Source organism: Ctenopharyngodon idella, chromosome 3 (assembly GCF_019924925.1).
Source record: "Ctenopharyngodon idella isolate HZGC_01 chromosome 3, HZGC01, whole genome shotgun sequence".
NCBI classification, from domain to species: Eukaryota; Metazoa; Chordata; class Actinopteri; order Cypriniformes; family Xenocyprididae; genus Ctenopharyngodon; species Ctenopharyngodon idella.
The window spans coordinates 52,752,211-52,765,852 of record NC_067222.1 but is presented as its reverse complement, the minus strand read 5'-3'; the positions used below and the strand labels follow the sequence as shown (position 1 = coordinate 52,765,852).

Sequence of the window (13,642 nt, the reverse complement as noted above, 5' to 3'; positions counted from 1 at the left end):
TGTTTGTCCACGGTACGGTTTCCCTGACGGTAAACCCGTGTCTTTCCCTGGGCGGCTTTGCTCTGCCCTGTCTCTGACTGCTAGTGTGTTCCTCCCGGAAGGTAGGACCTACATCAGAGATCTTCCATATGCGTTACTGTTCTCAGGCCAGTCCATATGTGTTTTCCACACATTACCTCCCTTCGGGCAGGGTGTGGTCTCCGTAGCTTTCCCCTCCTCGGGGAACACTTTCCTGGCGTTCCCTGAAGGAGGGAACGGAGACGTTACGTCTCCCTGCCATAGCTCTGAGTCACCGCTGAGCGGCCAGATGTCTATCTCGGCTCCTCAGCAAAAATATGAATGCAGGTGAGTATGCCGGGTCTATTTATACCCGGATGCCGGGACGTGGTCCGGCATGTAAATCTCACTGGCCAATTCCCATTGGCTTGTTTTGTATCCCGTGGAGGTGATTGGGCTCCCAAGTGAGACCCCCCATTACGTCAGTATCGACGTAATGTCTCCATTCCCTCCTTCAGGGAACAGGGGTTACAATAGTAACCTAGACGTTTTATTGTCATTTACTCCCTGCAAGTTTTCTGCTAAAAACAATTTTGTTATTTTAAATTTAAAATAATTTAATAAAGTATATAAAGTTATTTGAGGCAAATGAACATTTATTATCAAAAAGAATACATTGAAAAGTAATGCATTTCAACTCTTTGCAGATAATATTTTATTTAAAAATATGCACGTTCACTCTTATTTGTATGCCTAGTATCTTTAAAATGACTGTTAATGTTTCTTGTCTAATTACAAATTACACAAATTACATAAATTATATCTTAAATTCAAAACAACTACATTTTTAATTAGTCACTGAAATTACTATTTAAGTTTTTACAGTTACAAAGTAGTGACTACAAATAAATAATACCTAATGAATGGCTGAAATATATATAAATTCAAGTCATGTGGACTGTTTGGTGTGTGTCTGTAGATTGTCTGGCTGTATGGTGACAGAGGAAGGCTGTCATTATGTGTCTTCAGCTCTGAGTTTGAACCCTACACACCTGAGAGAGCTGGATCTAAGCTACAATCACCCAGGAGATTCAGGAGTCAAGCTGCTTTCTGAAAAACTGGATGATCCAAACTGCACACTGGACAAACTCAAGTATGTAAAGCTGGAAGAGGTTTGATTTAGACTAGGAACTACAAAAACAACATTACCATCTTTACTTATTACAAACCAGTTAAACTTTATTGCTTTCATACATTTACAAAAGTTAAATTGATCATTTACAGAGGTTTGGCTCTAGTTATGCTATTGAACGCTTCATTCTGATTGGATGATGAGCTTTCTAAGGTTAATAAACCCACAGCTAAAGTAGTTCTAGTCATGTCTTGACACACATTACACATTACAGTTTCATATCACTTTCGTCAAATGATTTCAGTTATTTCAGCCTTCACCTTACAGCATACAGCAACAAAAAACAAAGCACACACACACAAAGACATTGACCAAACAAATAAATATAACAAACAATAAGATAAAAATGGCAAGCTATTTACATGATTTTCCCACAAAATTACATTTTGTTACCTATGGAAAGTATGCTTTTTTCACACAGGATCTGATCAGCGTCACACCATGGAGGCTTATTTGTTCTTAACACAACTTTCATCTTGGTTGTACACAGTATCAACTCACATGTATCAAGTAGTATCCAAAGACTAGGGTGACCAGACATCCCGTTTTTCCCAGGACAGTCCCGTATTTCAGCTCTATTTTTAGTGTCCCGACTTATTAGGGGAAAATCATATTTTGTCCCGTATTTCATCTTTCCTAAAATTTCATTAAGACTAGCTGATCATAGAACAAGTAGTAGTAGTGTAGTGTTTTGTCATGCGAGAACAGTCCAATCAATTCGTCAAACAATAAAATAACATCTAATCACAATTCGTTATTGATTAACTTGCCATTAGTGAATGAATTAGTGAATCTCTCTCTCTTTTCTTGCACACGATCCCAGTTCAGCGCGCGATCAGTTCTGTATCCACCTTAATGGTCAAATAGTTGTCAAAATGTCCATCTTTTGGAGTATCTCATGTAAATACAGTTGGTTATGGCTTAAGTGGACGTAAACAGGTAAGTGAAACCCGAATATGTGTCAGTATTACATCCATGAATTCGGTCTTAAAGGGACATTAGCCTAATTAAATATTTGTCTGTAGTTAATGTTAATCAAACAACAAATGATGTTAAATAGATGTATACATGTTAAATAAACATACTGTATTTGAAAAACAAGTTTATTTAATTTGAATCTCTACTGTATTTGTCGTATTGTTTGTAAATTTCTTACATATACACTACCAGTCAAAAGTTTGGAATCGGTAAGATTTTTATTGTTTTTAAAAGAAGTTTTGTCTGCTCACCAAGGCTGCATTTATTTAATTAAAAATAAAGTTAAAAAAAAAGTAATATTGTGAAATATTATTACAATTTAAAATAACAGTTTTCTGTTTGAATATATTTTAAAAAATAATTTATTCCTGTGATGGCAAAGCTGAAATTTCAGCATCATTACTCCAGTCTTCAATGTCACATGATCCTTCAGAAATCATTCTAATATTCTGGTTTGCTGCTGAAGAAACATTGCAAATTATGATTATTATCAATGTTGATAATTTTTCAGGATTCCTTGATGAGTAGAAAGTTCAAAAGAACACCATTTATCTGAAAAACAAAGTTTTTGTTACATTAGTCAAGTCAAGTCACCTTTATTTATATAGCGCTTTTTACAATGCAGATTGTGTCAAAGCAGCTTTACAGTGATAACTGGTATATAATTTTGGCTGCACAGCAGCTCTTAAAGAATAGTGTCAATGCAGGCAGATCAAAGCACTGTTGAATATCAAATGTCAAGTCAAATGTCAAGTGTCCCCACCTAAGCAAGCTAAAGGTGACAGCAGCAAGGAACTGTAGCGAATTAACTCAAAGGGGAAATATTAATAATTATTCATAACTCATTATGATTATTAATTATGATTAATTATGAATATGTAAATAAGTTAATCAGATTAACTGGCTGTAGCTACATTAATATTAAAATCAATTAACCTGTTCGTCCAGTGAACACTCAGTGTTGATTGTTTATTAATTCTAAGAAATGTTCATTTCCAGGTTATGGAAAAACAACATTCGTATTGTACAGTACTACTCAGAGCATGTAGTCAGGATCTAAATCACTTAAGAGGCAATTTATTAGCAGACGGAGTCAGAACCAAACATGTATTGTGCACAATCTTTATTAACTAACTCACAAACACATAACTAAACTAACAGACACATAACATACACGCAGGTCACACACATACGTTGGTAAGAATGAGCAATGATAGAGTTGAACCGGAAGTGGAACTGTTGATAGAGCTATAGGAAAAAGTCATAGACAATCTGGAAAAGAATCATCAGTTTCCTCAGCAATAAAACACCTTTGCTGACAAAGGTTTAGTGTTCAAATGTACGATACTTGCAAGATGCCTTTAGGCTGAGGAACATCAGATCTGCAGGCTGGGTTGTAATCTTGATGGTTCAGTCCGAAGTTGTTGCCAGTATCTTCTGCGTTAGATGAAGTACTATGAAACAACTTATAGATGAGCACATGGCTGGGTTGTAGGCCGAGGCCTACAGGCCTGCAGCAAGAAAGGGGTCTCTTCAGTCGTCCAAGAAGCAAGAAAAAAAGAGGGAGTGGCATTGTTCACTGGCTTTTAACCTCTGGTCAAAGTCACACCTCTTAGTTGTTGACCGGACCAATGAAGATGTTGTATTTCCGGGCGATAACACGCCTCCTGTCAGGGCTTTTACGATCGAGCAAGATTTACTGGATGAGTTTCTGAAGAAGAACTATTAAAGATTCTTGTAATACTGATGTGTTGCACAGGTATGGACATACCGCATACACAAGCATTTAAATCTTCTCGATACGAACCCATAGACACTAAACATGGCATAACTGAAGTTACCTTAAATGTATCATAAAACATGCGAATACAATGAGTGCAATATAACAACAGCAATAATGGATACCATTTCCTAGGGATGTGCATGTTCATTTATAGAATGGTCTGTCTATAAATTAATGCAGGAAAGTCTGTGTTCTGTGGGGAAAATGCAGGAAAGATGCACGTTTCTGTGTCTCTTCTCTGCTCTTCCATGTGGCAACCACATTCTTTAGCGCAATAAAACTTGTAACAGCGAACTTCTCAGGGGATGGGGGACAGGCCCCAGAGTGCTTTAAACAATTATTGGTTACCTATAACAAATAACTGTGTCTGATTTGTCTCAGTCATTACAGAACCCAAACTCCAACAGGTGACATCAGGTGGCAAATAGGTGTTAAAATGGTGAAAAAAACCTTGGGAGAAACCAGGCTTAGTCGGGGGGCCAGTTCTCCTCTGGCGAACAGTGCTTTGTTATGATTCAGGTTGCTATCATAAGTCCAATAGGATCGCAACATTCAAAGTATTTATTTCAGTTCCATCCAGTTGAGGATCGTATTCATCATGCCGGTATGGACGGTTTGTTGAGGAACTGTGTCGTGGCTGTCGTGTCGATGAGGCCTTCACAATGGATGATCTAGTTGACTCAATCTCTTTTGATACTTCAGGGCTGCGTTGTGGTCGTGTCAAGGTGCCGGTCCTCGGTCTCACCTGGATACGGCCTGGATCCGGTTGACTACGGTGAACCTCGGGATAAACAGAAAGACTAATATTAGCGTAGATGCCATTCTTGTTCTGATGTAACGAGTACATCTGGTGTTATAGGAAGTGTTCCCGGTTCCGGCTGACCTAATTTGTGCAGCCTAATAATCCTTTAATGGATTTGAAAATATAAATTGATAATGTGTTATGTGTATGCCAGGTTAAAGAGATGCGTTTTTAGTCTAGATTTAAACTGACAGAGTGTGTCTGCTTCCCGAACAATGCTAGGAAGATTGTTCCAGAATTTAGGTGCCAAATAGGAGAAGGATCAACCGCCTGCAGTGACAGCAAAGACAAAAGTGACAGCAAAGACATTTATAATGTTACAAAAGATTATATTTCAAGTAAATGCTGTTCTTTTGAACTTTCTAATATTGTACACAAACATTTTTTACAATTGTACACAATAAATGTTTCTCAATTAATAATATTTTGTGTGTGTGTGTGTTTCAAAGGGAAACCACCCTGCAAACCTGATCGTTTTCAGGAAATAAAAAGATTACGAATAATTAAATTAATATAAAGATATAAATCTTTTTTCCATTTTGCTGATGAATGTACTATTTCTACCACAGAAAGATAAAAATAACAAAAGTAATAGTACACAGTCCTAAATTCAGTAATAACTCTTCTGGTACCCAGCATCGTGGCATGAAGCTTTTTGTTGATTGTTGAGTTTTATATGCTGATTCTTGATGTCTGTGTGTCTAAACGATACAATATCTCAAAACTCTTCATACATAACATTTTAAAAATCATAAGTGATCAGTGCAACACTTCTGGATCTCATGCTGTAGTGTCACAGAGTTAGTGCAAAATCTGAATGTATTAATGACGGAACACATGAATGATCAGTGATTAAACTTTAAATGACCACTGAATCAGGCCACTTTATGATGGTGATTGTTAGCATTAATCATAATCAGTTTATTTGATGATCATATTTTAATTTTCCTTTCTTTGCTACAAAAAAGTTAAACAAGCACACTGTTATTATAGCAAAAGGAAAACAGACATTGGATCACCCCAAATACCCTAGCAACCACCCAACTACCCTAGCAACCACACAAAAACATCCTAGCAATGACCCAGAATACCTCAGCAACACCATAGCAACCATCCAGACTACCTTAGCAACTAAACCTAGCAACCACTCTGAGTGCCCTAGCAACCAGCCTGAGTACCCTAGCAACACCTTAGCAACCACCCACCCAGATTACTCTAGCAACACCCTAGAAACTCCATAGCAACACCCTAGAAACCACCCCGAGTACCCTAGCAACCGCATAGCAGGATCTTAGCAACCACACAGGGCACCCTAGCAATCATCCCAAGTACCCTAGCAGCAGCACAGCAACATTCAAACAACCACCCCGAGTACCCTAGCAACCGTATAACAACACCCTAGCAACCATCCCAAGTACCCTAGCATCAACATGGCAACATTCTAGCAACCACCCCGAGTACCCTAGCAGCCGTACAGCAACACCTTGGCAACCAGCCCAAGTACCCTAACAGCCATATAGCAACACCTTAGCAACCACCCCGAGTACCCTAGCAACACTTAGCAACCACTCTGGGTACCCTAGCAACTGCATAGCAACACCCTAGCAACCACCACAGATACCCTAGCAACAGCATAGCAACAACACCCTGATTACCCTAGAAACTGCATTTATCTAGAGTGTTTAAACATGAATATGTATATGGAAAATTGTATAACTATACTGTGTACAAAGACAATCACAATGCTGACAAAAAATAAAATTTTTAGTAACAACTTTTGGATTTCAGTAACAACTTTTGTCCCTGACTGATGTGACCCACCAAGACAGGCTCTCTGTTCTGGATCATATCCAACCAGAAACACAACGATTTCTGACTTAACAGCCAGAAAACTTCCAATCAGACTATTAGCAGCTGAAACCAGTCATAAAGGATTTCTCAGACCCAGAAGTCTGAATGCAGATTAAGTGCTGCCCTCGACACCAAGCAGGGCAGATTTGAAAGTCCCAAGGTTACTGCGACAGAATCAGACAAACCTGGAATGAATGGAGGACACCAACAGGACCTTTGCCTCCTACACCAGTTAGTCACCTTTTTGGGCAGCACAACCTGCCCTCACACAATGCCATTCATGTGACCTGACACAGAAGGCCTGTAACACACAACGCCCCTCAGAAGGGGTTCTTAAGACCCCAGTGACTTTGAACTGCAAACACAGTCCCAATGTCCATACTATCCATCCTAAATAGTATGTGAGATTAAAATAAGTGTGTCCCAAAGCATAGTATGTTGAAAAGAGTATGCCAAAAGTCCCCGGATGGTCTACTATTTCCGGTAGATTTTCGAAGTGTGGATCCGTGCACACTATAAAGGCTAATATTGCCCACAACCCATTGCGCGTTGGACGAGGATTCAGTTCAGAACTACAAACACGAGTAAAAAGTGTTAAAAAACTACAAAACATGGCGGATATGCGCGATCGACGCTGAGAGGTTTGAGTGACTAATAATCAGTTCAACCTGATAGAAAATATCTATTTAATGTTATTTTTCATCTGCAAATACCAATGTGGACTTTTATAAAGATCCGATTGGCCATTAACTTTTAAATACATGATTATGCATTAATATGAGGAGAGTTCTCCACATGAAAGACCCGCGACTGCATATCAACGTGCTGCATTTTTTTTATTACCTTATATGTAATATTGCCTACCACACTAATCTGACGTCGCTAGCTTGTAATCTTTGAATCTAAATCGCTGTTACAACGCATTTGCATTTGCAGCGCTAGCTTGTTAACTTGTTAACTTGTCTCTCGTGCGCTCCTTTTTCAACGCGTTCTTCAAACAGCTGTGGTAAGTCGGATCAGTCTACAAACACGGTGAGTCATGTCATCCTCTCCCAGCATTGCTACCTGTTCTATTTGCCACATGTTTACCATAGCTCTCTCTGTCAGCGACGAGGGATTTACATGTCATAAATGTAGGGAAATAGTCAGGCTGACAGAGAGATTCTCAGAATTAGAGACACGCATCCAAACTTTAATCGAGGATAGTAAGAATGCAAGGGCTTCAGATACTGTTTTGGATGCGACTAGCTTAGTGAACTCTGTACATTGTTCGGTTCCGGCTGTAGAGCCCGCGCAGCAGGGCACTTGGGTAACGGTGAGGCGGCCTAGCCGTGGAAAACACCACTCTTCCGTTCCAATAAGAACATCAAACAGGTTCTCCCCACTCAGTGATACACCCACTGAGAATCCTGTTGAAAGTGCCCTAGTATTGGCGATTCTATTACACGGAACGTGAAAATAGAGACACCAGCCACCATAGTCACATGTTTGCCGGGAGCCAGAGCACCTGACATCAAAGCAAATTTAAAAGTGCTGGCTAATGCTAATCGTAAATACTCTAAGATTATTATTCGCGTCGGCACTAATGATGTTCGACTTTGCCAGTCGGAGATCACTAAAATTAACATTAAAGAGGTGTGTGAACTCGCAAGTACAATGTTGTCAGGAGAAGTAATTTGCTCTGGCCCCCTTCCTGTTCGTCGGAGTGATGAGATAGTTAGCAGATTATCATCACTCAATGGCTGGCTGTCTAAGTGGTGTCCGCAAAATAATATAGGTTTCATAGACAATTGGAAAAGTTTTTGGGGCAGACCTGACCTGTTAAAAAGAGATGGTATTCATCCCTCCCGGGATGGTGCTGCTCTTCTCTCTAGTAATATGGCACATAGTCTTAGAACTGAAACATGACAAACTGGGGCCCAGGTCAGAAAGCAGACAGACTGGCTAAACCGACCGTCTGCTAGCTGCCTCACGTTACAGAAGTCAGAAAATTCAGATAACTCCCAACACATAGAAACTCTTACACCTAGATATTTTCAAATAGAGACTGTGTCTGTACCCCGAATTAGTAAAAACAAAAAACTTCCAAACCCATTTAATGGTAAAAATGTAACTGATGTTCAACAAATAAAAAATAGAGATAATAATGCTAAACAAATGATAAAACTCGGGTTGTTAAATATTAGATCCCTTTCTTCAAAATCACTTATTGTTAATGATATTATCAAAGATAATAATCTAGATGTGCTGTGTTTGACAGAAACTTGGCTAAAACCGGATGATTACATTACTTTAAATGAGTCTAGTCCTCAAGGTTATGATTATCGACACAATGCCCGTCAGAAAGGCAAAGGGGGAGGTGTTGCTGTAATCTATAGTAATATTTACAGTATTAGTCAGAAGTCTTTCAAATATAATTCCTTCGAAACTATGGTACTTTACGTAACATTATGTAAGTTGACATTTGTGCTGGCTACTGTACACAGGCCACCAGGACACAATACAGACTTTATCAAAGAATTTGCTGACTTTCTATCAGAGTTAGTACTAGCTGCAGATAAAGTCCTTATTGTTGGTGATTTTAATATCCATGTAGATAATAAAAAAGACGCATTAGGATTGGCATTTGCAGATATTCTAAACTCTATTGGTGTTAGACAACATGTGTCAGGACCCACTCATTGTCGTAATCATACTTTAGATCTAATATTGTCACATGGAATCGATATCGATGCTGTTGAAATTCTGCAGCAGAGTGACGACATCTCAGATCATTATCTAGTCTCGTGTATACTACATTTAGTCAAGGCGGCTAAACTGCCTCCATGCCATAAATATGGTAGAACCATCACTTCTACCACTAAAGATTGCTTTATAAATAATCTTCCTGATCATTTTCATCGCCTTAGCATACCAGACAGCTTAGAAGACCTCGATGTTGCAACAGAAACTATTGCCTCTGTCTTTTCCAGCACATTAGACTCAGTTGCTCCTTTGCGTTTAAAAAAGATTAAGGAAATTAATCCAATGCCATGGTACAATGAGCACACTCAGGCCCTAAAGTTAGCAGCCAGAAAAATGACCAGGTAAATTAACAAGAAATAAAGCTTCAACTTCTGATGTTTCCAAAGAGCACAGCAGTAATGACTTTATGAACTTCTTTACTTGCAAGATTGATAATATTAGAGAAAAAATAATAACCATGCAACCGTCTACTACAGTATCGTGTCAGATAGTGCATTGTAGTGTCCCTGAGGAAAAATTCAATTCATTTACTGCTTTAGGAGAGGAAGAATTGTCTAAACTTGTTAAATCATCAAAATCAACAACATGTATGTTAGACCCTATACCAACTAAACTATTGAAAGAAATGCTTCCAGAGGTCATAGATCCTCTTCTCAATATCGTCAATTCATCTTTATCATTAGGATACGTACCAAAAACTTTTAAGCTGGCTATTATTAAACCTCTTATTAAAAAACCACAACTTGATCCTAGAGAATTAGTCAATTACAGGCCAATCTCAAATCTCACTTTTCTGTCAAAAATACTAGAAAAGGCAGTATCATCACAACTATGTTCCTTTTTAGAAAGAAATGGTATCTGTGAGGATTTCCAGTCAGGATTTAGACCGTACCATAGTACTGAGACTGCTCTCATTAGAGTTACTAATGATTTGCTCTTATCATCAGATCGTGGTTGTATCTCTCTATTAGTGTTACTGGATCTTAGTGCAGCATTTGACACTATTGATCACAATATTCTTTTAAATAGACTCGAAAATTATGTTGGCATTAGTGGAATTGCATTGTCATGGTTCAAATCATACTTATCTGACCGTTATCAGTTTGTAGTAGTAAACGAAGACATGTCATATCGATCACAAGTTCAATATGGAGTACCATAAGGCTCAGTACTAGGACCATTGCTGTTCACTCTGTACATGCTACCCTTGGGAGATATCATTAGGAAGCATGGCGTTAGTTTTCACTGTTACGCTGATGATACTCAGCTCTATATTTCTTCGCGCCCTGACGAAACTTACCAATTCACAAAATTAACGGAATGCATAGCTGATATAAAAAATTGGATGACCAGTAATTTCCTACTACTAAATTCAGAAAAAACAGAGATTCTAATTTTTGGACCAAAAACTTCTTCACGTAATAACCTAGAATATTGTCTAACACTTGATGGCTGCTCTGTTAAGTCTTCGTCGTCAGTTAGGAACCTGGGTGTGCTCTTTGATACCAATCTTTCCTTTGAAGGCCATGTTACTAGCATCTGTAAAACCGCATTCTTCCATCTTAAAAATATATCTAAACTACGACATATGCTCTCAATGAAAAATGCAGAACAGTTAGTTCATGCGTTCATGACCTCAAGGCTAGATTACTGTAATGCTCTACTGGGTGGTTGTTCTGCTCGCCTGATAAATAAACTACAGCTCGTACAAAATGCAGCAGCTAGAGTTCTTACTAGAACCAGGACGTTTGACCAAATAAGCCCGGTTCTGTCAACACTGCATTGGCTTCCTGTTAAACATCGTATAGATTTTAAAATCTTAATCTAATTACTTACAAAGCACTAAATGGTTTAGCTCCCCAGTACCTGAGCGAGCTCCTAATTCATTATAGTCCTTCACGTCTATTGCGATCTCAGAATTCAGGCCAGCTGATAATACCTAGAATATCAAAATCAACTGCAGGTGGTAGATCCTTCTCCTATTTGGCACCTAAACTCTGGAACAATCTTCCTAGCATTGTTCGGGAAGCGGACACACTCTGTCAGTTTAAATCTAGACTAAAAACGCATCTCTTTAACCTGGCATACACATAACACATTACCAATTTAAATTTTCCAATCCGTTAAAGGATTATCAGGCTGCATAAATTAGGTCAGCCGGAACCGGGAACACTTCCTATAACACCTGATGTACTCGTTACATCAGAAGAAGAATGGCATCTACGCTAATATTAGTCTTTCTGTTTATCCCGAGGTTCACCGTAGTCAACCGGATCCGGGCCGTATCCAGGTGAGACCAAGGACCTGCACCTTGACACGACCACAACGCAGCCCTGACGTATCAGCCGAGATTGAGTCAACTAGATCATCCACTGTGAGGGCCTCATCGACACGACAGCCACGACACAGTTCGTCAACAACCGTCCATACCGGCGTGATCCTCAATACGATCCTCAATTGGATGGAACTGAAATAAATACTTTTAATGTTGCGATCCTATTGGACTTATGATAGAAACCTGAATTGTAACAAAGCACTGTTGGCCAGAGGAGAACTGGCACCCCGACTAAGCCTGGTTTCTCCCAAGGTTTTTTTCTCCATTTTAACACCAATTTGCCACTTGTCTGCCACCTGATGTCACCTGATGGAGTTTGGGTTCCTTGCTGCTGTCGCCTCTGGCTTGCTTAGTTGGGGACACTTGACATTTGACTTGACATTTGATATTCAACAGTGCTTTGATCTGCCTGCATTGACACTATTCTTTAAGAGCTGCTGTGCAGCCAAACAATGTACCAGTTATCAATGTAAAGCTGCTTTGACACAATCTACATTGTAAAAAGCGCTATATAAATAAAGGTGACTTGACTTGACTTGACTTTTAGGGCGTAGTATAAGTAGGCGAATTGGGACGCAGCAAGTGCCTTCCACATAGCTTCTAACACGGTTCCTAGTCAGCATAGGGCATAAAACTTTTAAAGTAGGTGAAAATGTGTGTTCGCAGAAAAGCAGGATTCTGCATTAGTAAAATATGAATTTCACTGAGTGAAAGGGAACCTTGAATGAATGTGTAAGTCTCAAATGCTCATGACTATCCATGACAAGCTATTCTGAAACCTGCAGACATTTGATATACACTGTTTGATTGGGCACTGCTGCACATTGATTTCCATGACAACGACTTGTCAAAGGAGATGCTAACTCCAGATACATCACTATGACACTAGATTGAGCTGGTTAAGCTAGCACGGCCTAACGCCACTCGCTTAAACCACCGTCCAACTAAAAGTGTGTTTAATAATTGATAATTTCAGTATTAGAGCGTACGTCTGTTTTGACGAAGGAATCTCAGCTCAGCAGCATGTAAACAGTACCAGAAGTGATTATAGGCAAAGGCATTAAACTTTAGCTGCATCTACAAGCATAGCTACCTGGTGATCAATACTATGTTTCATTGGCCGATAGAGACATCAGTATTTATTCACAAGACAAGACTTCTGCGCGCTTAGACCAGTTTTAACTCGCGGCAAATCTGTGTAACTACTCTTTAAATTAGTCAAGAAGATCTTTCAAGTAGAGAGAAGAATTTTACATGAGAAACAATTGCAAATGTCAAACGATACTTGCATCTTACTGAATTTAAGTTTGAATTTAACTCGATGTGTAACTCGTTTCAAATTGATATATTATCCATTGTTTGCATCACATTTCTTCTGAATGATCTGCTCTCCATCATCATTTGTCAAGAAATAATGTTATCTGAGCAGCATTTATGTTGTAAAACTGTGATCATATAAATCTCACAAACAAATTATTTTTCAAAATGCAGCAGTTTTAGTTATAATATCCAAGCAGTGCTGTCAGAGTTTTATATCGTCCTGCTATTGTAAAATAGTTTATTATCCTCACAGCACGTATAATATTAATTTAATAATAAAAGAAGCCGAACCTAATAGTTATAATAATAGAATGTAACAGGCCTACATTAATTGGAAATGCCAACTCCTCTTAATATTGCCAATATTTGATGCTTTTGACAACCTGAGTTACTGCAAGTTTGATTGATATGACGTCACACACACAGAGTGTGCGCAAAAGTTTTAATCGGAATGTATATAAAACACATATAAACGGATATTTGAATCAGATTACAATGTTTAGAGCACAAACAATCGGATTCAATTCATTCGGATTGACGAAAATTGGTGCATGTAAACGTAGCCAATGAGATTCTACTCTCTTTTGCAGCCTGTCTCTAGTGGCCAGTCGATGAATCGCAGTTTAAGTCTCTTCCATA

The 13,642-nt window shown here is 38.8% G+C and overlaps 1 protein-coding gene across 4 annotated transcripts in view; it reads left to right on the top strand.

Moving 5' to 3' along the window:
- LOC127508749 (NACHT, LRR and PYD domains-containing protein 12-like) overlaps positions 1 to 13,642 on the top strand; it is a 66,081-nt gene that overhangs the window by 33,323 nt on the left and 19,116 nt on the right. For 2 of the 4 annotated variants that reach the window (XM_051887091.1, XM_051887090.1), the window contains exon 5: positions 977 to 1,150. In XM_051887091.1, coding sequence (XP_051743051.1) covers positions 977 to 1,150 — 174 coding nt within the window. Of the gene's footprint in view, positions 1 to 976; positions 12,219 to 13,642 lie in introns of those variants that run through there. The other 2 variants (XR_007928909.1, XM_051887092.1) reach the window with 2 other exon arrangements.